At 36.9% G+C, this 24,762-nt stretch overlaps 2 protein-coding genes across 6 annotated transcripts; both read right to left on the minus strand.

Annotated features, from left to right (window-relative positions):
* Window positions 1-55: 55 nt before the first annotated feature.
* Window positions 56-12,333, minus strand: LOC306857961 (MBT domain-containing protein 1-like). 2 transcript variants are annotated; one of them, XM_079398267.1, is made up of 17 exons: window positions 12,157-12,333; window positions 10,938-11,139; window positions 10,035-10,168; window positions 9,828-9,942; window positions 9,631-9,713; window positions 9,434-9,551; window positions 9,208-9,342; window positions 8,976-9,064; window positions 7,899-8,133; window positions 7,730-7,785; window positions 7,549-7,653; window positions 7,313-7,460; window positions 7,135-7,217; window positions 6,780-7,014; window positions 5,947-6,018; window positions 5,297-5,464; window positions 56-2,620 (listed from the first exon to the last, which is right to left on the minus strand). In XM_079398267.1, the coding sequence occupies exons 1-17, from the start codon at window positions 12,175-12,177 to the stop codon at window positions 2,502-2,504; spliced, it is 2,118 nt and encodes a 705-aa protein (XP_079254393.1). In that variant the 5' UTR covers window positions 12,178-12,333; the 3' UTR covers window positions 56-2,501. The 2 variants fall into 2 exon arrangements, with proteins under 2 accessions (XP_079254393.1, XP_079254394.1); XM_079398268.1 differs by lacking the exon at window positions 5,297-5,464.
* A 1,207-nt stretch (window positions 12,334-13,540) lies between these two features.
* On the minus strand, window positions 13,541-24,095 carry LOC306857609 (tudor and KH domain-containing protein-like). 4 transcript variants are annotated; one of them, XM_079397632.1, is made up of 15 exons: window positions 24,003-24,095; window positions 22,503-22,597; window positions 21,703-21,860; window positions 21,454-21,545; window positions 19,669-19,861; window positions 19,407-19,546; window positions 18,990-19,296; window positions 18,143-18,309; window positions 17,881-18,056; window positions 17,661-17,725; window positions 17,410-17,561; window positions 16,558-16,671; window positions 16,421-16,475; window positions 14,230-14,318; window positions 13,541-14,099 (listed from the first exon to the last, which is right to left on the minus strand). In XM_079397632.1, exons 2-14 carry the CDS (start codon window positions 22,565-22,567, stop codon window positions 14,263-14,265), a joined length of 1,740 nt encoding a protein of 579 aa, XP_079253758.1. In that variant the 5' UTR covers window positions 22,568-22,597; window positions 24,003-24,095; the 3' UTR covers window positions 13,541-14,099; window positions 14,230-14,262. The 4 variants fall into 4 exon arrangements, with proteins under 4 accessions (XP_079253758.1, XP_079253759.1, XP_079253757.1 ...); XM_079397633.1 differs by having other exon boundaries at window positions 13,542-14,099; window positions 23,970-24,057; XM_079397631.1 differs by lacking the exon at window positions 22,503-22,597 and having other exon boundaries at window positions 13,542-14,099; window positions 24,003-24,089.
* Between the last annotated feature and the right edge of the window lie 667 nt (window positions 24,096-24,762).

Here is a 24,762-nt window from a genome sequence, read left to right on the forward strand (position 1 = left end):
TTGCTGCATGCACTGATAATCACTCTACTGGACAACATTTTTTTCTTTATATTTTGTATTCTGCTTCTCTATGTTTGACTCAATAACTTTACTTGTGTAGAGAAAAAACATAACAGAGGATAAGGCATCAATTCTGCTGACGAGAGAGCGTTTACTTAAAGGAGAAGTTGCGGCTTAAATTCATTTGAGGGTAGCAGCTAAATTTGCCTCAACAGTCATATTTTAATTGCAAATGATTGAGATTTTGGTCTTGTTATAATAATTTTAAAAATTACATTTAGCTGACAAGCATGATCGTAACCAGTGTGTACCTAAATCCCGACGCTATGGATGGGGTTTATGAGGGGGAAAAAAACAATGACATTGAAAACAATGCTAAATTTGCATGAAGAATAAGCATTGAAGGAAGAAGTATGAACATGACAATATCGATGTGATTGCTGATGTACAATGTAGCCATGAAGTCCCAGTTTGATGTTTACAAATTAAATACTCAACAGTGCCTTACATTTGGAAAACTACACATGCTTACAACACAACGGCTACTGAAGAAACCCAAAAATGACTAAAAAAAATAATGATTCAATACAAACATCTGCTAAAACCCATGAAGGAAAAAAGTAAATTACAAGAGAGAGAAAGGGGAAAAAAACAACTTAAAAAAAATACATTGGATCTTTATACAACAACCATAATTTAACATGGATTTAACTACAACATGTGGGTGACCATTTACAAAATGTACTCCGCATTTGATGAATGAAAGCAAGCAAAGATGAACCAGAGGAAAACAACGACAAGGTCACATTTGTCAGGAGCTTCAAATATTGGAAACAAAGTAGAATTGGATGATATTACAAGCAATAGCCGCAAACCTTCAAATAAAGCAGAAGTCGATGAGATACGTTTCCTGAGAGTTCACCAACAACCTTACTGGTATTGAATAGAGCTTATAGTTATACCAAGATAAACCACTATGTGTTATATGCCTTGATTCTATAGGACGTTATAAAGGTTATTTACACTCAGAACGATCTATAAGAGGGAAAGCTCAAGTCTAGCTCTTAGAAAATTGTCACAGTTTTGCAATATATTGTAAGAATATTTTGTTTTAAGTCTATAGAATGTATCTAACTTATATATTTATGAGCTGTGTGATTTGTGTTTTCAGAGTAAGACATCATAAAACAACAGACATCATTATTGCATAACTTTCTTTTCCATCTCAATAACATTTTTCTGTCAATAACATGCTATGATACAAATATAAATGATGTGTAGACTTTTAAAGTGAAAGAAGCCATGTGTCCAAGTGTGGATAGTTGCCATTTGCATAAAATATAATGAATATACCCTTTCAAATTGAGCATGAAAACTACCTATTGCAACCTTAGCGAGGCCAAGGAACCACTAGAATCTTCAACCTGTGTATTTCAAAATCACCTTTTCTTTTAGAGGTAGTAAAAATGGTTTTCTTCTGGAATGAATGCTGTAAGTTAAGAAAAATGCATGGGATGTGATGCGATTCCTCGCTGATGCACGAACAAAGAGGTTGGTAAACAAACAAGCTGGCGCTGTATTGTTCAGAGACTCGCAATACTACTAGAAAATCTACCAGAAGAATCCTCTGCTGTGCCGTCAACATCAAAGATGACAGGAAGGTAGTGTTCAGGTAGCAGTGATTGCTTACGGTTTATTCGACGGCTCACAAAATACTCTGACTGCCCATATAAAAATGGCTCTTTAGAATAAATTAAAACCATAAACATCGGCATCAAATAACTTTTTTTTGTTTTGTTTTTGCTGCATATCACAATATTCACTTTGACTTGAGCACATCCCACTTCTATAATTATGTTTGTTAATCACACAATACAATAAAGCTGCAGGTTTTCACTATCGTGTTACAGGCCAAAACTGTTTTTTTATCCCTGTAGTGCAAATTGTGAGTGTTTTCCATTAGTCTACTCTTCATACCAGTAAGGTTTGATTTCAATACCATTATCCCTCATTCCACTACTATATTTATACGTTTAAATATTTATATGTGTGTTTAATATGAATGTCATACATATATGAATATACTGTCTCAATATAGATTTTTACTACTCTTACCAAATGCACACCCATCCAGAACAAATGAAACAGCGCGAGAAACACACGGTACTAAAATCTTACCCCCAAAACTTTTTTTTCTCACCAAAAGGGGAAATAAAGACAGAAAAAGTGAAGAAAACTTCAAGTACAATGAACACTGAGGAGAAAAAACAGTATCCCCATTTAAAACAAAATCCCCTCTTATACACACCTTTCTCTCTCGGATCAATGACTGAGAAGTCCTTTCTTCAAGCTTTTCAAACCTGACAAAGAGCAAAAAAAAGAGAGACCTGATGTGAGGGGAAGTCACTGTGTCTTCTTCCAGGCCTCGTGTGCATCGCTCCGAGTGGGATTTTTCCAGTGCTGTTGGCAGTGAGGTGAGGCTCCGTTATGGCTGATGCTGCTCAGGGCTCCTGTCTGATGTAGTAACCGCCTGAGCCGTTGCTCTCCTGGTCTGAGATGCCCTGCGAGAAGGTGAACTCGTCCATCTCAGGAGTCTCTTCTTTCAACTGCAGTGAGGCCTCTAGAAAACAAAACCCGAGACACAAGAACACCAATCCATAAAGTGAAACACTGGTAAAAGAGGAAACATTTTCATACTCGGATATAAAGAAGTGTGGGTGGAAAGGAGAAGTATCTTAAACTAAAGAGAGACTTTTGCAATAACCAACAGAAACCAACCTTTTCCATTTTTATGTTTTCAAAATTAGGTGTCAAAAGCAGAAGCATGTTGTAGCATTCACATACAGGTACATCTCACAATTAGAATATCGTGAAAAACGTTTTTTGCAACTTATTTCAAAAAGTGAAACTCATGTATATTTTACATTCATAACATGTAAAGACAATTTCAAAAGTTTTTTTTTTATTTTTCAATTTTGATGATTAGTGCTCATGAAAGTCAAAATCCAGTATCTCAATATATTCAAATATTTATATTTGAGTTTCATTAAATGACTATCTCTACAGTATAAATTCTGGGTATCTCTTGTTCTTTGAAACCACAATAATGGGGAAGACTGCTGACTTGGCAATGGTCCATAAGACGAACATTGACGCCCTCCACAAAGAGGGTAAGTCACAGAGGGTCATTACTGAAAGGAGTGGCTGTTCACAGAGTGCTGTATCAAAGCATATTAAATGCAAAGTTGACTGGAAGGAAGAAATTGGGTAGGAAAATGTGCACAAGCAACAGGGATGACCGCAAGCTTGAGAATACGGTCAAGCAAAGCTGATTCAAACACTTGGGAGAGTTTCACAAGGAGTGGACTGAAGCTGGAGTCAGTGCATCAAGAGTCACCACGCTCAGATGTCTTCAGGAAAAGGGCTACCAAGCCACTTCTGAAAAAGAAACATCGTCAGAAGCGCCTTACCTGAGCTAAGGAGAAAAAGAACTGGACTGTTGCTCAGTGGTCCAAAGTCCTCTTTTCAGATAAATTAAAATTTTGCATTTCATTTGGAAATCAATGTCTGGAGGAAGAGTGGAGAGGCACAGAATCCAAGCTGCTTGAAGTTCAGTGTGAAGTTTCCGAAGTCAGTGATGATTTGGGGTGCCGTGACGTCTGCTGGTGTTGGTCCATTGTGTTTTATCAAGTCCAGAGTCAATGCAGCCGTCTACCAGGAGATTTTGGAGCACTTTATGCTTCCATCTGCTGACAAGCTTTATGTAGATGCTCATTTCCTTTTCCAGCAGGACTTCAGCACCTGCCCACACTGCCAAAACCACTTCCAAGTGCTTTGCTGACCATGATATTACTGTGCTTGATTGTCCAGCCAACATGCCTGACCTGAACCCCATATGGAATCTATGGGATATTTTCTAGAGAAAGATGAGAAACAGTGGATCCAACAATCTAGAGGAGCTGAAGGCTCAATAGTGCCTCAGCAGTGCCATATAGGCTGATTGCTTCCATGCCATTCCTCACTGATGCTGGAGTTTGTGCTAAAGGAGCCCTGACAAAGTACTGAGTGCATAAATGAACATAATTTAAAGAACTTTAACTTTTCTGTTTTGCAAATCCTTTTTTTGATTGATCTTAGGAAATATTCTAATATTTTGAGATACTGATTTTTGACTTTCATGAGCTGTGAGCTCTAATCAACAAAATTAAAACAAAAAAACTTTTGAAGTGTTTTACTTTACATGTAATGAATCTAAAATATATGAAAGTTTCACTTTTTGAAATAAGTTACAAAAAAATTCAGTTTTTCACGATATTCTAATTTTTTGAGATGTACCTGTAATGAAATCAACCAGGCAGCCATACGCAAAGTTTAAGTATTTCAGTAGGCTCAAACTTACCTGTAATATTTAAAAGGACAGTTCAATCAAAAATAAAAATGTTATCATTTACATACCCTCATGTCATCCTGTATGGCTTCAAAAAACTTGAAATATAGAAAATGGCCAGAGCAACCTACAGCTGAAGAATGGACAGCTATTCTATAATATGTTATGGAAGGGCTTTCTTTTTCTACAAAAGACCCAGATTGAAGAATTTTCATTTTTAATTTGAACTTTTCGTTTGGACTGAATACATCAAACAGAAAGCCACAATTCAAATGATCTGCAATGTTGGAGCACATATATGGTAACAATTCCAAAACTATTTTAACATGTGCTTGTTGGTGCTTCTTGTACACGTTTTTCTTGTATAACAAATATAACAGTTTAATCGTAACCTCACTGAATCATGACACTACATACATATAAATGTGTGTGTGTGTGTGTGTGTGTGTATGTATGTATGTATGTATACACACACACTTGGAATACACACTTGGAATAGAGCTTGACAGCACCAGTATTTTTATTGTGTTAAATGGAAAATATTATTTAAAATATTATCTCTTTTTGTGTTCCAAAGAAAGTCATACAGGTTTTAAAGAACATGAGGGCAAGTGACACAATTGACTATTTTTGGTGACCTATTCCTTTAACATCCAAAAACTATGAAATCACACCACCCTAAAGTGAATGAAAAGGTCAGGTGTGGGATGAAACTGACCACAAAGACAATTCTTCTGAGTCAAACATAAAACTACCCTTCTTTATCATGCAGCTGTTGTTAATGGTGTATGCGGCACAAATTATTCAGACACCTGATGACGTGCAATTCTTCTCGCCGGCCGACCTGTAAAGTTCTACAGGAATGAGCTCTGTGGCGCCCTCTCCCTGATTGATGGAGAATTGAGTTACCTGAGTTGAGAGAGCGATCATGCTCTACACCTGAGGTGGGAGGTCGCCCGGACCCAGAGAAGTGGGACAGGTAATGGGGCGGAGTCTGCTCTTCATCACCCGAGAAGCTCCTCCTCCTCAGAGGCCCACCCAAACCGATTGGCCTCCTCCCAACTGGAATCTTCCTCTCTAAACACCAAGCCAGACTGAGGTTACCGAAGTTACTGAGGTTACCCAGGCTACCGAGCTCCACTCCACAACACTGCAGGCCTTCCTCCGGCTGAGCCGAAATTTCAACTCAGAGCTGAACCTTAATTTGATTTCTACATGACAGAAGGGTGATTGTGTTCAGAAACTGAAGCCCTGAGAAAAGACAATGTGGAACCCAAAATGATGACTGCAAATCCCTACCAAAAATTTGCTCAGATTCTGTCACCCTGAGGGAGCGTGCCACTCTTTCTCACCCAGGTATAAGGATGATGGCTACAGTTGTCTGTAATTATCCGTGACCCCGCTGAATCGTGACAACTGCTACCGACTATCAAGCAGAACCAGACCAGAACCAAAGCTGAGGAAAACCCAGAAGAAATGCTCCTGGACCAATTTTGCACCCAAAATCAGTGTTCGGTGAGAGGAGAGAGAAGATGACAGATTGAAAAGACTGCACTCACTTTTCTTTTGTCCTTTATACTGTGCAGTCTTCTTTTTCTGTTTCGAGACATTTGGCGGTGCTTCTCTTGTGGCTGAGAACAAAAGAGACAAGCTGTTATTCTATGCAGCCAATCATTAAAGGGATAGTTCACCCAAAAATGAAAATTCTGTCATTAATTACTCACACTCATTCACAAATTGAGATATTTTTTATGAAATCAGAGAGCTTTCTGTGCCTTGAACGTGGTTGGGCCCTTGATGTCTATGGAGGGTCCAAAAGCTCTCAGATTTAATCAAAAATATATTAATTTGTGTTCCAAAGATGAACGAAGGTCTAACAGGTTTGGAATGACATGAGAGTGAGTAATAAAATGACAATTTTCATTTTTGGGTGAACTATCCCTTAAATACATTATACAAATATTCCAAATATTATACTAATCAATATTAAATAATACATTATAGATATAATCAAAATGATTAGCCTATTCTTATTTATACTTTGCATAGTACATAAGTCATGCTATCCTTTGTTAGCACTGTTAAAGGACACTTGATTGATTGGATCTGACAAAAATAAAGGTTTGGTAATGCAGTAATTATAAATTTTACATAACTGCACAACTCAGATAAAAAAAAAAAAAAAAAAAATGGACCCAAGTTTACTCAAAACTTATCAAACTGTTTAAATCTAAGGGTCAGACAGAGTGGAAAATATTTGTGTAAAACTAAATTAAAAACAAAAGAACTTAAAAGTTTAGAAGACAATGAAGACTTTATAGGAGAATAAAAAGTGTTGCTAAGAATCTATTTGAACCTTCTAGAATCAGAATCTTCTGGACTGTTCACTCACTCTGCGTGGCAGGCGGCTGAAGCTGATAGCCAGTCAGTTGGCACCAGCCTACAGGGTAGAGATCTGGAGACTCACAGTCCACCCACTGATCGTACTCATCCTCCCAGCCGTCAAAATGAATGCGCAGGAGTCTGTGGACGATCCTGGTCACTGTGGCGACACAAACCAGACGCGGCTCCATCAGGTCCACTGCCTCCAGCTTCATACCTATACGGAAGCTGTGATTCGGTATTTCCTGAGAGCAAGAGAGAACACGGGTTGATGCATGCATCCCAATGTTTAATGTAAGACAAAACACAATGCATAATTTGACAAATAAAAAAAAAATCCTCACAGTCTGTGCATGAAATCTTACTTTGTTAAAGAGCTTCACAGGGGCTGCAATTGAACCCGTTTCTCTGAGGTAGTCAAACCATTTGAAAGGGAGTTTGGTGTACCCTGTGGAGCAGTTTCAGACTCATTAGCAAAAATGGCCAAATTTCATTCAGTGATGCAGTCAGATCAGATCACACTGCAAGAGAGAGGAAAAGCACCTCTTGGGGGCGTGAGCTCAATGTTGTTGATTTCACAGAAGCCAACTGGGAAGATGGAGGGAGAGGCTGAATGGTAGCAGAACCAGTCTGACCCATCAGCAGCCTCAGAACCATCAATCCCGATCATTAGGAACCCGTCTGCCAACACCTGAGAGAGATAATCAATTCCAAGTTAAAAATACTTCTTCCTTGTGATTTTGAGTCCAACAGAGAAAAATGACAAAATGGCATTTTACCTTTCTTACAGTAGCAACACATATAGCAGAGAGATTTAGAGGGTCTATTGCCTCTAACTTCATTCCATCTTTAAACCATTCCCCACTCTGATCCACATCCTTAATCTATGGGTGTTCAAAAGATGACACATGAATGTGACTATAAACACAGTTGAATTTAAAAAAGCAATTCCGAATATACCTTAAGAAACAACTGTGAGGGAGCATCCATTTGCCCCTCCATTTTCTTTGTCACCTCTGCAGAGGGCAACATTAGACAAGTTTAGATTCATAAGCCACAACAACTTCATCAAATGTTTTTTTTTTTGCTGAATCAAATTTGAAAAGGTCTATCGAAAACATTCACTGACCAGATCTTTTGAAACGGTGTCCAATGCTACGTGACCAGCCAATGGAGTGGATGAGTGGGCTGTACATGTGACACCAGAAGTCATCAGTGCCATCCTGGCTCTCCTCATACACCAGGCGCAAACGTCCACCAATCACCTGTTCCACCAGGGCCACGCGAGTTCGACACAGGTGGGTCTTATCCACAACTTCCACACGCATCAGTTTCTTAAACGGGTACTGCATGTTCTCCAGAACCTTCAGTTAAACATTTAAACAATTCATTTTTACTCACAGATGGAGACTTGTACAATACTGGGGTAGGGGTTTGTAACGCTTTTAATGCTTTTAAAAGAAGCTTCTTATGCTCACCAATATTATGGAATATTGTTTAATTTTAAAACTATATTTTAAAAAAATGTGAATTACTAGTCTTCCGGGTCACACAATCCTTCAGAAATCATTCCAATAAGCTAATTTGGTGGTCAAGAAACTTCTTATATTTTTTGTAGACACTTTTTGTAGAAGATTAATATTTTGTAGAAACTGATACTTTAAAAAAAAAATTATAAAAAAAAAAAAAACAGAATTTATCTGAAAAAAAAAAAAAAAAAAAAAAAAAAACTTTGTAACATTGTGTTTTCTGTAAATTTATCAATTTAATGCGTCCCTGCAGAACCAAAGTATTAATTTATTTTGAAAAAAGCAACCGTAATTGAATAGTCATTATTTAATTCATTATACCTTTACATACAAAAAAAAAGCAATTCTGGGTGCCACTTTCAAAAAGGCAAACATGAAAAAAAAAAAAAAACAACAACGGAAGAAACAAAAACACAAAGATGTAAATAAATTAAAAATATATACACAATTTTTTTTTTTGATTTATTGCACTTTATCTCTGTGACAGACAGCAATGTGCAAGTAAAACATGGTTGTTGATGTCTGCTTCCTGTGTTACAACAAAGCAGTCTGACACCTGTACGTTTTGTGATCTTCATATCAGGAAGATCTTGCTGTACTGGTTTTTCCAGAGTCTCTCTCTACTGAAGAACAGTTTCATGATCACTGCAGGGATAGAGTGTGTTGTGTTGTGTTACCTTTGTGGCGAAATCTGGTGGAAGTGTTTTGGCTCCAGTGAGTCGTTTCACAAGAAATGCTTTCCAGTTAGAATACTTATGGTGGATGGCTATGAAAACAAATTATATATATAAACAAATATATTTTAAAAAATTATAATTACTTCTATTCAGCAATGGCAACTTCACACTGCCTTAACTGCAAAGAAACCAGCTAATTACATAGTTTAGAATGGCTTAATGTTTTACATACATTTCGGAGGCACCAGTGGCTTTCCACTAGAAGCACACCATCCAACAGGGTGGATCTCTGGGATACACAGATTACACCAGAAATCTTTGCTTGAGTCGTTATCAAACCCCTCATAGCGCAGAAGAGCTTTAAAACCTGAGAAATTATTAAAAAAATAATGTATCATACCTTTTCCAGTTATAATACTTGAAAGATTCTTAACAGAAAAAAACTTGGAAGTCATTACCTGCCAGTTTGACAATCCCTGCTACCCAGTAAACTTTTGTGGGGAGGCTGGTGTCAGAATTGAGAACCTCCACCCTCACTCCCTCTGCTATGTCACCCCAGCACATACCCATGGGCACCTGAAGAGCGATCAAGTTACAAACAGTCAAAATGTTAGACAAAAAATATAATGTTCTGCCAATCTCTGCCTGTACTCACATGTTTGAAACAACTGACTGGTGCCCCAACAAGATTATTGCTACAAATGTACTGGCCCCAGTCAAAGCCTTCAACAGGAACCACTACATGAGTAAAAGAACAAATGACGCTGTGGTTAAGTGATGCGCCTGCGACAACAGATTATTAATCAATTAGGAATACAATTACATAATGACACTTTAAACCTGGATATTTACCTGATTTTGATTTTGCTTGGTTCTGTTGATTTGCTTGATACTGTGCGTAAGCTGCCAACTTTGCCATTAATGGCTGTTTCTGTAAGACTTTTGCCTTTTTCGTAGGTGGTTTACCCTTGATGGGCACAAGAAGAATACATTCAATGAACAACAACAATACAGGTAGTGTTTTGATTAGGAGTGCTTCTTATGTCCATGAGTAGTTACCTGAAGTCTTGCCAGTATACTGGCCTTTTTAGAATTGGAGGAATAGCTTCTAGAGCAGGATACACTGCAGAATCTCTTTGTTTTAGAGTAGAAAGCATCTCGTACACCGACCATACCACACATCTCACAGGTTGCTGCATCAAGAAGAAAAAAAATTAATCGATTGGATTGATATTCACACTATTGAACTAGTAATGCACAGAAATTTCAGCCAAAACAGTCTGAAACCGCCTTGTTCAGTAGGGCTGAATTAATTGTCTGAAACAGTGACGTTTAATTAGCATTTATCCAATAGCACGTTTTGACTGTGACTATTTTGTGCACACAATGTGGTTAAACAACAACAACAACAACATGTAAACATATCAGCTGTGTGGACCCTAGTGCTGGATTAACAACATTGATTTCTCATTACTCAATACTGATATGGATTTCTAAATCTCAAGATCATTCTTTTAGTCTAGGCTGTTTTCCGTTGATGTGCGAACTTCACTATTGAATGGCAGGTTCACTACAATTAATGTTTAATCTCAATCTTTGTGCTTTGTTACCTTTAAAATCAAACAGTCTCAGCTTTATTTTATCACAAAATTCAAACAATAAATGTGGTTGTGACTCTCTTTGAGATCACATAACATCACTATATTGAACGCATTTATCCTAGATGAAATGCAAACCATAATCCTTTTTTGTTAGGTAGGTTTTTTTTTGTTGGGGTTAGTTAGTCAATTTAATAATTTTAGAAATCAGAAATTATATTGTAACCATGAACGATTTCCATAAACAGAAAGTTAACCTGAAAATATAATACCTTCTATTTATTTCCAGGGTTAAATGAAAAACCAAACCAATTTGTGGTGTACTCTTGACTTTTGGACCCCACTATATATGCAAATTACTAACCCATTCCTGCTTTTCCATCAGGATAGGTGTACACCTGGCCGTTGTTTTTGATGATTGGCAGGCTGGCGGGGATGCTGGGGACTTCATCCTCACTGTCCTCTGAGCTGGAGCTGCTACTGCTGTCTTCACTGCAGCTGTCATACCCGTCAAACATCCCGAACGAATCTCTTCTCTTCCGCTCTGAGCGGGGAGTGTGCTCAGCCTGTGGAAAATGTGGAGAGAAAAAAAAAAAGAGAGTAGAAAGAACGTCAAATTAATGGAAGACAAGCATTAAAGCTCACTTATATACCACTAATACTTCAATAAATGATTACCTTTGACATAATACAGCCTGATTAATATTACAGTCAGTGATAACCATAATCTTTATATTAGTTCATCAACACTTTAATGAGATGGGAATTAGGAAGCAGACCGAATCACGGGAATACAATTGAAGGTTCGCATGGGTCACAAAATGCAAATATCATGTAAAAAGGGTCAATATCATCAGCACCCAATATCCCCACAGCACATTTCAAGACAGGAGACAGCCAAAGCTAAAGAATCTCATTTAATATTTCCATATGGCATTTGGTTATTTTCCATATCTACATATTTATGCTTTTCACTATTTAAGCGCTAGACTGGTGCAACAGATACGGATTTGTCCAAACCCTTGTAACCTGAATTCAGAATTAATTTCAGATCCTTTTCTTCATCTGAACGCATGCCACTTCCATTAGCACCTGCTAAAATACCATTTTACTACAAATCTACACATTTTATATCCCCATAGCCCACCATAAAGTGATTTTAAGGTCATATCACAACACAAACATACATATTTGGTGTGCCTCAAAACCTAGAGAGCTTTCTACATAGACAGAATGTTTAATGAAAACGTGCTTAACCCGTTTATGATCCCCAGAAATACTGTCTGCTAACTATGTTTTGAGACACAACCATAAACACAAACATGGGCCTGCGGGTATATTTCACCTGCTACACAAAACATATCCACTATAAGTAGTAATTGCACCATTTAGTGAGACAGCTAGTTTGAATAAGCTGTTACATACCATAGAGAGTATTACGAGTGATCTGAATGAGGTAAATTTGGTAGTTTGTGTGACGAGCAGGATCTGTTTCTGACAACCAAAACAAAGAGGACGGCTAACACTGCTAGCCGCTAACTGCGCTAAATCAAGGAAGCGGGCTCAAATAAACTCTTTCTTACCATATCCCTCGGGTTTTCCATTAGCCCTTCATGCAAGTCGGTATCTTATGTACGGTGTGGTATGGTCCAAGAGCCCCCCTGGGGGAAGGGCCTGGCTTGAAATTATTTTACTCTAAAGGAAAAAAATAACTCCAGTTGATTATCAACAATTGTCATGGCTCAAGTGCGCATGCGCGTGGATCTAGAATGATTGACACGGCTATTAGCCAATCACGGTTCACCTGGTCTGCACCTTTTACACCATATAAGGTAATAGGAAATGTTTTAGTGAGGGTGAATGATTACAGGTCAAATAAATACCGACTTTGTGGTGCCATAGCAGATTTATTGACTATAACTATTAAATATAATATGTCTAGGGTCATAACTTGGTAATAGGATATGACAGGATGAAATGATGGATGGGGAGATAAATGTCTGGATGTGTGGCCAGTTTAGCAAATGAGGATAGCATCTTGAATAGTACAGTGAGGTGTGCTGATGTAGTCCTATTATATAAAAAAAAAAAATGAAATAATAAAAATAATCATAATATCTAAAAAAAAAAAAAAGGATTTTATAAACCGTACGTATCATTTTATACCTTTCCAAACCTGTTGTGTTTATTAAAAAGGAATACATTTTCCCTGTCCTTTTAGTTTGCCTACCTTTGAGTCATTTATTTGTGCCAGAAACATGTTTTTAAATTTTATTAAAGTTTTTAGTAGGCTAAATTTAATCCTGACATTTATATAATAATTATTGCCATAAAATTGTAAAATCATACAAATTCAGACCTTGAAGTTGATCAACATTTTCTTAGTTAAGCATATCCTTTCTATAATCATTTATTGAAAAAGAGAAAAAAGTGCCTCTGATAGTTCACTTAAATAGATCACTTAAATATTTATCGTATATTTTTTTTACAATAGAGGTACAAAAAACTAATTTACAGTAATGTTCTATTGATGCACAGCCTCACATTACAACAAAATGTCTTGTTTTCGCTCAACCCAACTACGCCTTGTAACATTAATATACTTTTATTTTACTCAAAAGCAGCATATACTTCTTGAACTTGTCATACACAAAGAACACTCTGTAATCTTGTATATTAAATTGACTGCCTTATGGATTAAGCATTACATTTTAATTTAATTATTTGCTGCTTCTTATTAGTTATTTAGTCTATGCTTTCTTAAAATATAATGGAAGAGATATCTATTTCCATATGTTTTCTGCCATTGTCGTTGGCTCCTGGTTATTTCAATGACATTCACGTGACATCTTGCATATTTTATAACAACCTTTGAATTATTCTATCATTATTTGTGAAAAAAAAACAGTGTCCAAAAACAATCATCGTTCACTCAGCTCGGTCAAAAAACATTCATTAAACTAAAAATGGGGTATAATAATACTCTTTATTTGATTGTATACACATACATACTGCAGCATTCAATGTAATAAAACTCAATTCACAACATAAATATTTGACAGAAAATGAAAGAGTTCAAAGTACATAAAAAGACTCGTCAACATAAACTGAACCATCATATCACTGACAAACACAAACCAAAGGAATTTTGGTGCTACACTGCAAAAATGAGGTTCCTAACTAACTCATTCATGAGTTCCCTGAGCTCTGCTCTTCAACTGTCTTTCATCTGTTCTTCAGACGATCAATGAAATGCAAAGAATGACTGACATAACCTATTATACGTAAATGAGATAAACACAATGAGAACACAAGTGTAAACAGTAAAAAAGTAACGATCAAATGTCTTCCAGATGTCCCAAAAAGTTTAGACAAGATATAAACTGTGGAAACCATTTCCTTCTATGAGAGAACCTATGCAGTAAATACAGTAAATGCAGTCTGAACAGGTGGGGTAGTTAAGTAAGGCTCTTTCTCAGAGACAGGAAGCATGTGCAGAATGCTAAATGAGGATAACAACTGGTCTCTAGGGAGGAGAGGAGAATACAGGGAGAGTGACATCATTATATATTACAATCATCTGGTCTTAAATGGGACATTATATACAGGAGCATTCAAACAATATATAATATGAGATTATACTGATGTTTGCTTACCAATATCAAGGCATACATGTCTTTGGTCTTTTGTCAGTTGAATTCCTCATCAATAGTGTCATCCACACTTCCAGAAATAGAGGCAACTTCTGAAAAATGATAAGAGGAAGAAAAAAAAAAAAAAAAAAGAATAAACCAGGGCAGAACTGATAGATATATATCATAGAAAGGACAAAAAACACAAATTTAAAGGTACTGGCCACTATTTATTTTTCTCTTTTGCATTTTATGACCTGTAACAGACTAAAAATGAGCCTTTACATAAACAAAACAAAACAAAAAAAGGGGAAAATTAATGAAATGCTGGTGATAAAAATAATTGTTTGCTAAAAATAATACTATTTAAAAATCATTTTCATTAATTGAAAAGCTAAAATAAAAATATTAGATAAAACAAAAATTTGAAGTGAAACTCAAATATAACAAAGCTAATTTAAAATAATTTTATTTCAACTACAGCATATTTTTTATTTGATTCAATTTAATTATTTTTATATATATATATATATATATATATATATATATATATATATATATATATATATATATATATATATATATATATATATATATATATATATATATATATATTATACATTTTACATATACATTTTTTGAAAACCCTTCACCTTAAATGAGCACCAGTAATAAAAAGGTAAGCATCTCCCCCATTGAAGCTCAAACCCACGTGTCTAAAGTATAAAGTTGCAGCAAGGTGTATTAAAGCCCTTCAGTGAAAACCAGTTACATCCCACAGTGATCCAGTGTGCTCCCGTGTGTCGTTAAGTTACAGTATAAGTTACACCTCTTGTTGAATTGTCTTCCCCACTGTTGCCTTTTTCAGTTTTGATATCCATGTTTTTTAGTTCCTGAAGATCTTTTCCTCTTTCTTCAGTTGCACTTCCTGTTTCATTATGTAGCATTTCTTCGCTCAAACTTGACTTCTGGCATTTTACATCACTTTTTAATAGGTGTGGTTCCTCTAAATTTCCCTCTGTTAAGGATTCAGGTTTATACTCTTCAGAAGTGTTACATAAGTGGCTTTCACAGCTGCTACGCTCACTCAGCGTGATGACTTCTGGATTTGCATGTGGATGAGTCTGATTAGCTGGTCTGACTGGCATTCCAGCATCTTCAGCGCTCCTGGATGAATCTGAACTCAGCTCAATCACAGAGCCTGAGGAAGCAGTGGTCTCGTCACAAGATTCTGTCAAATAAGATGAAGACGCAGTGGACGACTGAGGCATGGTGGTGCTGAAAGACACTTCAGACGAGTCCCTAGAGGAAGTGAGGTAATACCACACTCCTCTGATGCCGTCACTGCTGTTGCTGCTCTCAGTATTTTCACTGAAATGGTCCACCGTACAAGATGAGCCCGTCTGTTCTGATGCAGATGATGCCATCATATACTTCCTGCTGTAACAGCGAGTCCCAAGAAAAACGTCATCGCTAAGAGTGAAGGAATCCAGCATTGATGTCACAGCCTCCGCACGGGATGGAGATGTAAACGAAGATGAGATGTCCTGCACCGATGGCTCGTGTAATAGTGATGCAAGGGTTAAGTTATTGGATTGGATTGGAGGGTCTAGCGCGGAGGAAGACGACTCAAGTATTTGGCTGACCAGATCACTCAGGTTCTGAGATGGAGTGGAGTGGATTAATGAAGAGGAAGACATGAGTCCAAAACAAAGACTCTGGTCCATGTCGGCTCGCTCCATCTCCAAAGAGCTTGTGAGAGATGAAGACCATCCCAGGTGCTTGCCTACCCATGGATATTCTGAAACTTCAAATACGTCACCCCGAAGACTGGTTAAACTCTGCTGAACTGAAATACTACTTTTCAAACGTTTGGGGTTGGTAAGACTTCTTTTAATGTATTTGAAAAAAAAAAAAGAAAAAAAAAAACTTTGTTCAAAGAACTGCATTTATTTGTCACAATATAAAATGTATTTTTTCGTTTTTCATTGTAACTTGCTAAATAAAATGTAATTAAAAAAACCTCATAACCCCAAGGTTTTGATCAGTAGTGTGTGTAGCAGAATGCAAGCATGTACTGATGCATACAGAATTTAAAGACAACTTAAAAAAATTTAAATACCAAAAAAATTATAAATAGCATGAACAATGAAGCTGCCCATGGAAGTTGCAGTGTCTTAATTAATTTCTGAGGAACCACCCTGAGAAAACGTACCTGACAAACTGATGCAGGACATACTGAGTTCTGATGTTGCTCCGGTCATGTCGTCCTGCAAAAAATGTAAACAACGATTCTCTTAGTACTGCTTCCACCTGCAATACACTGTATAACACAATCCATGTGTCTCTTACCAGCATCTTCTGCAGTGATCTGGACTCATCCCAGTCTCCCCTCAGCCCAATCCCTTCATCCTCACAGCTCACAGCATGACCGAGACGAATCAACTCTTTACCGAGATCCAGAGCCTGAGACAGAGATGACAGACCACAGAGGATTAAAACAAAGATAAAACAAACTTTCACAATTTCAGAAGGAAATGTGAGTGGTGCCTGGCAATGCCAATCTCGCCACTATAATGTCAGTGTCGCTCAGTATTTGGATTGGTGATAGACTGTACATTGTTACATTATTCCTAGGTGGTAGCAATCATGCTAAAATTCTGCTGAAGAGCACACAAATGTGTAGATTAACTTTAAGGAGGTTTCAGAACAGTTTTATCATCATTAAATATATTTCAAATAAAAATATTTTTATTTTAATAGTTTTCATTTAAAATGATTCAAGAATAATAGAAATAATAATTATTTAATAATTGTTGATTTGGTAAATAACAAATAAATTAAAGGTGAAATAACTATTGAGAAATTTTAATTAAAAATGTCAAAAAAAAAATTACAAAATTGAAACAAATTAAAATGAAAACTGAAACATAAGATTTAAGCCAATTCAAAATAGAATATAAATAATACCAAAACACTGTTTCAGAAGAGGTAACCTATTATTGTGGATTCCTATACCTCAAATAGTACAAGGTGCTAGAAATGCCAAGGTCATTGAAATTAACTGATAAAATGGTCAGCAAAATAAAGAGATTGAAATGTAATATATTATAATATAAAATATTCCAGTTTGAAGTGCCTGTCAACATAAGAATTTATACCACAACTGCAAAATTCATTAGAGTTGTGATGTTGACCTCTAACCTTTCCCTGGCTGTTGTCATAGAGTTTGACGCTGGGCCAGGATGAGATCTCAGAATGAGAATAACTGTACAATTTGGCCAGTAAAGGTTTCCATTCAGCACAGTATGTCATGCGCTCAAAGTCATCCAGGGCTGCCTCGGTCCAAAACTCTCCTGAAATAAAGTACGAAAAAATGACATTTTTACAGTCGTACTTTATTCTGTGGATGACACTTAAATTTCACTTTTGAACACCTGAACATCACTCTTTACCTTCAGGACGAACCCCTGCTAGGCTGCACTCAATGGCTTGAAAGGGCAGGCTCAGGAAGTCACTTCTAAACGCCACGAAATAATACACCATCAGAAAGAGTACTGTATACACACCACTCCCAAAATGCATCTGCGTTTATTCATAGAAGGTAAAACACAATAATCAAGAGCCCAATATGCATATAAATAGCTGATTCTGAATTCTCCATCTCTTATTTACCTCATGCTTCGTAAATGTTCCCGTGGAAGCTCCCCGTTGTCCCCAAAGTCCACGTAATACAAATCCACCAGGCCAGAGCCCAGAATTCCCAACACTCGAGCACGATTCCACGTGCCATGGTCCCTGTATGGCGCAGCCACTATATCTCCAACAATAATGGTCTCCACTCTGTGCTCCTGTGGTAGGAGAAGAATAATATAGTAGAATTCACTCATTTATCAGGGTCATGGATCCGAAGTCAAGTGGGGTCAAGCAAACGTACTTGTGAGGTATCACTGTTGTAGAAACGGCTCATTTCCGCCGTCAGTTTATCCAGCTGTAGAGATCGGATCCCCAGAATCTGGATCCAAAAGTGTTGAGGATTCTCAGAGGCAGACACATACACCTCCAGATGCTCATCGGGCTGGAAGCTGAGGTCTGGACTAGGAACTGGTAAGAAAAGACTAATTATTAGTTATTTGGTCTTCTATAGGGGTCTAAATATGATTCCTCAGTGGGGCTAAACAATTTAGGGGGTAAAAAAAATTATAACTGCAATTTTTCAAATAAAAATTCTGAAAATTCTGCAGTTTAAAGTGATTATTAAAAAAAAAACAGGTTTGTAGGGCTGCACAATTTGGCCCCCCAAAAATCATGTAGTGATTATATCTCAATTATTAAATAAAGATACTAAACAAAACACTACTATTACATGGTTATATTTATAATATTAATATACTAATATAATTATACTGATATAGTAATAATAGACATACTAATTTTGTACTGTAAAATTAAAAAAAGTAAAATACAACTTAGTACAACTGTAAAATTACAAAACTTAATTTTCGATTCTCTAAGCTTTTTATTTTATTTTTGATCAATCATTCAGCCTTATTTCTTTGTAAATTTCTTAATTTTTTTTTTTTTTGCAAAGGTCCACCAAAAATTATAACATTTTTAACTCTATTTAAAATGAACACACAAAAAGATAAAAACCAACAACATAGAATTCTAATAACTACAATAGTATCTCAATGATACTAACTGGGAGTAAATGATGACAAATGTCATTTTTGGCAATTCCTTTAATTCACTGGCTTTGTGAAGGTGGGATTGACGAATCTTACTTTCAAATTTGGAGATCTCCAAAGGCGATACTGGAGAGAGAATCTCCTCCTCCTCTGATTTAAGGGAGTTTTCAGCAGTATCACTGTTGTCTGTAAAGCCGTTGACCGTAACAGGCCCCTCTAGTTTAAGCTCAGTCACTGGGGAAGGTAAATCTTTTCCATTAAGCTTTAATACTTCATTCTCCAGTCCTTGAGCTTTGTTTAATTGCTCTGTTTCCGGCGGTTTCCTCTTCTGACGCAGGGCAGAAGCCTGACTTATTCGCTTTCGAACAGTTTCATTCTCTATGACCTTCTCCATGATCATTTCCTGTGAGGAAAAATCAATCAAACACTGGGTTTGACTCACTAAATGTGTGCATAAAACCTGTGTGTGAATGCAGAAGCTTTTTCTAAACCCCACGTATGCTAAAATCTCACCTTTGCACTTTGAATTTCCTTGCGTGTGCCGGTAATTGTGATCTTGCCTTTCTCCTCCAAGCTGTGTCCACGATCTTTGGAGCAGTTCACCCTGGCCCCCGAGACTCTGTTTATGAACTTCAAAGTCTCACCACCACGACCTGAAGCAAACAACATTTCAAACGTTTTACACAAGATTATACGTTGACAGAATGAAGCAAAGCACAAATGCTCTAAAAATACAACAATAGGCACTTTTACTAAAAGTAAACTGTACGCCAACCTATGATTCGTCCAAATGCCGTCTGAGGCACGTCTATGACATCGGTGATGACCTCACAGTCGGTGGCCAGTTTCTCAAGAGCACACTGCGCCACAAGAATCTGCTCCGGTGAGCCCTGGATCAGAAAATTCACCAGGCTCTGCTCTTCAGTGTTCGGCAGCACATTTATCTGGGCACCAGACTTCTGATTTACCTACACAAACATCAGCGTTAGAGAACCGCATGATACAAATTGTATACCTTTTCCATCAAATATTTTTTGTCTTTAAACATCATAATTGTTGAATAATGTTTTGTAATCAGATTTTACAGAGATTATCTCTCTCAAAAAGAAAATATCCTAATATATCTCCTACAGTACCTTCAATACTTTTCCAATTCTTTGTTGATTTACAGCCTTGGAAATCACTTAAAATGTTAAATATTTACATTTAAAATATAACAATTTAAGAAAAAATTAATTAAAACTAAATACTTAAATGGGGTCATCGGATGCAAAATTCACTTTTCAAGTTGTTTGAACATAATGTGTGTTGGTAGTGTGTGTACACATCCATCCTAGAATTATAAAAAAATCCACCGTTTTTTTTTTTTTTTTAAATCCCCTCTCTCAAATCGGGCTGTTCTGAGATTCCTGTCAGAATGACGTAGTTCTGCGAAGGTCTCTCCCATAATAGTTGATTGACAAGACCGTCTTACCTTAGACCCGCCCTGAGTGAACTGAGTGAACAGTCCGACCGCCATTGTGTCAACTCCGGTGCAAGGCAAGACAAGAGGTCTCAGATTAAGTGATTGAGGTGCTTTGTTGTTGGATGTAATGAATGAATATAGCAGTCGTCATTTACTCCTGACATCTGAGCCGCTGAAGACGCAGAGGATTAACGTTACTTTTGCTTTGAAGTGAATGCGCCGATCTCCGATCTGCCTAAATTCATGCCTATGTTCGCGCGAATCATTCGTGATCCAGCTTCATCTACAGAACAAGTGAGTATAAGGGTATTTTAAGAATCTTTGCAAATCGCCTTTCCTAATGATGTGCTAGTTAGCCAGTTTTGCGGCTAAAGTAAACAGTACTGCTCGTCACCCCACGGAAGAGGGGGGTGGGGTCAGCAGAGCTCATTAGCATTTAAAGCAACATGGACCAAAAAAAACCGGCTTGCTGAAAACAGAGCTGATTTTGACAGGGTAAAAAAAGGTGTTTTTTACAATCATATGAACTTGTGAAAAATGGGCATCCGATGACCCCTTTAATATTCATATTAGTAGATCTGAAGCAACAAATGAGGAACATACTCATATATATACACTTTGTTCAAAAGTTTGTGGTCAATGTAATTTTTCAAAATAAATAATTACTTTTATTCAGCAAGAACGCATACAATTTATCAAAAGTGACAGTAAGACATTCATAATGTAACAAAAAAACTATTTTAAATAAATGTTTTTCTTCTGAACTTTCTATTCATCAAGGAATCCTGAAAAAATAGCAGTTTCCAAATAAATAAATAACCACACCAAATCAGTATATTAGAATGCTTACTAGCTGCTGAGAATTCAGCTTTATTCTCACAATAAGTTATATTTTAAAATATATTTAAAAAGAAAGCTATTTTAAACTAATAATTTCCCAATATTACTATTGATTAAATAAACGCAGCATTGGTGAGCCGAAGAGATTCTTGCAAAAAATATTTAAAAAATCCTACAGGCCCCAAACTTTTGAACAGTCTATTGCATATACAGTATAGTTCTAGTGCCATACAAAAAAACTAAACAAACACTCACTATGTCTAGAAAGGTGCTCTGATATCTTGCAATAGTTCGGTACACGTCAAGGGGAACAGATATTCTGGACTCCTCTTTGCTTTGGCATTGTACTACAGAATCAAATAATGGAATAAAGAATATCAGCACTATACTATCATTTTTATACTTACAAAACAGTATCATTTTGACCACATGAAAACGTATGTCAGCACATAGCAATTGTTCAGAACATTAAAAAAAAGCAGCTTGCTAGCATTCACAGCTTACCACTGCTGCTTCGAATGTGACGGTAAACAAGGTATCCCACTGTGGCCCCCACAGAAAGGCCAGCAGCCAAAGCTACTTTCTTCCCAGAGCTCAGGCTCCTCCACGGTCCATCTTTCACCGCGGCCATCACTTGGGTCGGACCAACCGCTAAACTCCACCTAGAGACGCAGAACGAGCTATAAGGTCCGTGAACAGAGCAACACCTGAACTTTAGTCTGCACCATGTACGATTTTACATGGGCTTTCTTAGTAGCGCCATGCAACACGAATGAATGGTTGATGACAACGGCAAAGACTTTTGGGTCTTCTGGTTGTTTTTCAATCCCAGAACAAAATCTGCAGAACTCTAATCAAGTTACTACGAGCACTCATTTATGAGATTAGTTATAGCTAGCCTAATGTTTGTTACCCAGTTGGCTTAATAAGGAGAACAAAGATCACATTTAACAAACACTGTGACTCTATAATTGGATTTAGGACATTAAAGGCGGTGGAAACCTTTCTGGAACACATTAGATCTTTCAAACACGACAATTAACAACACAGTCTTTGTTTTATTAAATTAGATTTTAAAGTTCAAGCACACAGCAAAGCAGAGGACTGGACAAAGCTGCAGTAATGACACGTTTTGTCTTCTAATCTCCGTGACCCAATGAAACCTCATTTGCATGAGGTATTTCTGCAAAAACTGCATCAGCTGAAGGATAAAGCAGAGCTTCAGCGCAGTATTGATGCATAAAGCGGTGGGCGTCCATCTTGCAGACACACACAGGAGCAACACCATGCAGAACGATTCTCACTGTGAAAACAGGGCAGTGGGGCTGTAGCTCAGAAACACACGGGGTTTAGGGACGTCCACGTCCATCTTGGACCTCAAACCTCCTGTGCTGCCTCTCTTCAGCAGGAGGAACAGAAATAGAAATTAAATATAAACAACACCAGCTGAAGGCACCATCCCAATACCTTTTAGCATGTCAGAAGCTCCTCAATTGGGGTACCTAATAAATAACCCTAACAAGCATATGTACCATGTAATACACCACTTTTTATTTTTAAAATGTAAAAAGACAAAAACAGCAAATGCATATTGATGGTCATTTCACTTGAAGCCAAATCAATGTTTAGTTCTAATATTGCTGTTTGAGAAGCCCTCAAAATAAGCCATTTTTCCATTTTATTTTTTAATTTAGAGATTAATAAATATGCAACCATTCTTGTTATTGTTAACTAAGCCAAACAACAGTTAAACGATTTCAGTAACTAAAATAAAGCAGAAATAAAATAAACCTATAATTATTAGAAGGAAAACTTCAATTTTGAAGAGTTAAGTTGGCAACTAAAATCTGAAGAAGAAGAAAAATATGGACACATTGATTGAAACCTAAAATGCAAACTGAAAATATAAAATAAAAGGTCATTTAAAATGAATGAATGCTATATATAAACAAAACTAAAATAACACTGTATGCAACCTAGTCTGATGTATTTCCGAGGCATTATTTTGCAAAGATGCACATCTGCTGCACATGTGGCAGAACAACCAAAAGTGTTGATAGCCATATTAAAGAATTATATTTCAAAAGCTTCTTGAACCAAAAAATAACTTCTTACTCTGTTATTATAATCCACAAATATACTTTTTGTCAAGTGGTTCACATAATAACCATTTTAAGCCAATTTAACCACATCTCTCAGCAAATATGTAGATTTGGGTGGAGTCAGTAGGGTCACTAGCCATAGATGTAACGTTAGGCCAAACCAGACTTTATTTGAAGGTAGGTCTGCTTCACTTTACTGTTTTCTCTCTGCAAACCTCACTAAGATTTTAGCATGTGCCAATATAAACAAGACGGCATTCACGTGCATCAGTAACATCTACCTTTTTAGGTTTTTCTTTTGCTCACTGAAGCTGTAGTTTGTATCACTGCACCGTTATCAGATACATGCACATAAAAACAAGACCTGTTGAGCATTAAGATCATGCACGTGAATAATACGCGTGTGCAATTATTAATGCAGCGTCTGTTAGCGCGTGATGGATGGCAAGTCACACAGGGTGCGGAGCATTTCTCGCCTTTTCAAACAATCAATCCCGCGTTTTAAAGCCCTAATTGTTTTAAAAGCCTATGTCTGACACAGGTTTGTTTGGCTGGGTCATGCCTTTGCAACATATACAGCAGGTCGTTTGGGTTTTCAAATGGCATTTTCATCTAATACACAGACCAGAACGAGATAAAGCACTAAAACAGATATTCCGATATATTTACCTCTAAAATGGTATACAATGTGAAGAAACCCACGTAGCGAGTCCTTCAAATGATCTTATGACACCCTTCAGCGTGCTGCTGATACACCGGCGCTGCGCTGCCGTGCCGTGCTTCATTCTGGAGTACGCAGTACGCACAGTTAACCTTTCAACGATGATTGGCCAACATCCCGTCTGTCAACCACTAGATCCAATCACAACCTCTGATGCTGTGGCACCTCTTTAGGTGCAGACAACGCCCCCTACTGGACGATTATAGCAACACAAAATGGCAAAAGTCTTTGAAAATCTGAATATTAAAACTCCTGTAACCTTTTCAGTCAATATTTAATCACTAACGACTTTTCCAGATGTTACAGTAACAGAATGTGAAATATATTAAAGCAGATTAGTTTTGCCCATATCTCTGGAAGACGTATTATTGGAAGACTATGGACTCTGGCCAGAAGCATCAGTTTAGTGTTAAAATGCCTTAATAATGGATTTGTTTATTACAAACATGCAGCTTTTCACTTTACTTAAATCGTGTGGATTATGTATGAGTTATTGTGATGTTTTTATCACCTGTTCAAACTCTCATTCTGACGGCACCCATTCACTCCAGATGATCCATTGGTGAGCAAATGATTGAATGGTAAATTTCTTCTTTAAATCTGATCCAATGAAGCAACAAATTCATTTAAATTTTTGATGGCCCAAGAGTACATTTTGTGTGTAAAATATTCCTTTAAATACTGCAGTATGTAAAACTGGCAGAATGGATGAAATGATTTGGACAGTTGAATATTACAATA

The sequence above is a fragment of the Barbus barbus genome (assembly GCF_936440315.1).
Source record: "Barbus barbus genome assembly, chromosome: 38".
NCBI classification, from domain to species: domain Eukaryota; kingdom Metazoa; phylum Chordata; class Actinopteri; order Cypriniformes; family Cyprinidae; genus Barbus; species Barbus barbus.

Bases quoted from the DNA above. Each gene is read 5' to 3' on its own strand.
- LOC306857961 (XM_079398267.1), bottom strand. From the start codon at position 12,177: ATGGAAAACCCGAGGGATATG. The intron at 11,140-12,156 runs GTAAGAAAGAGT...CATTTTCCACAG, and splicing joins TGGAAAACCCGAGGGATATG to GCTGAGCACACTCCCCGCTC. The intron at 7,015-7,134 runs GTAAGATTTCAT...TCTTGCTCTCAG, and splicing joins CTGTGAAGCTCTTTAACAAA to GAAATACCGAATCACAGCTT.
- LOC306857609 (XM_079397631.1), bottom strand. From the start codon at position 24,085: ATGAAGCACGGCACGGCAGCGCAGCGCCGGTGTATCAGCAGCACGCTG. The intron at 21,861-24,002 runs GTGGGTTTCTTC...CTGCGTCTCTAG, and splicing joins TCATTTGAAGGACTCGCTAC to GTGGAGTTTAGCGGTTGGTC. The intron at 21,546-21,702 runs GTAAGCTGTGAA...TTGATTCTGTAG, and splicing joins TCACATTCGAAGCAGCAGTG to TACAATGCCAAAGCAAAGAG.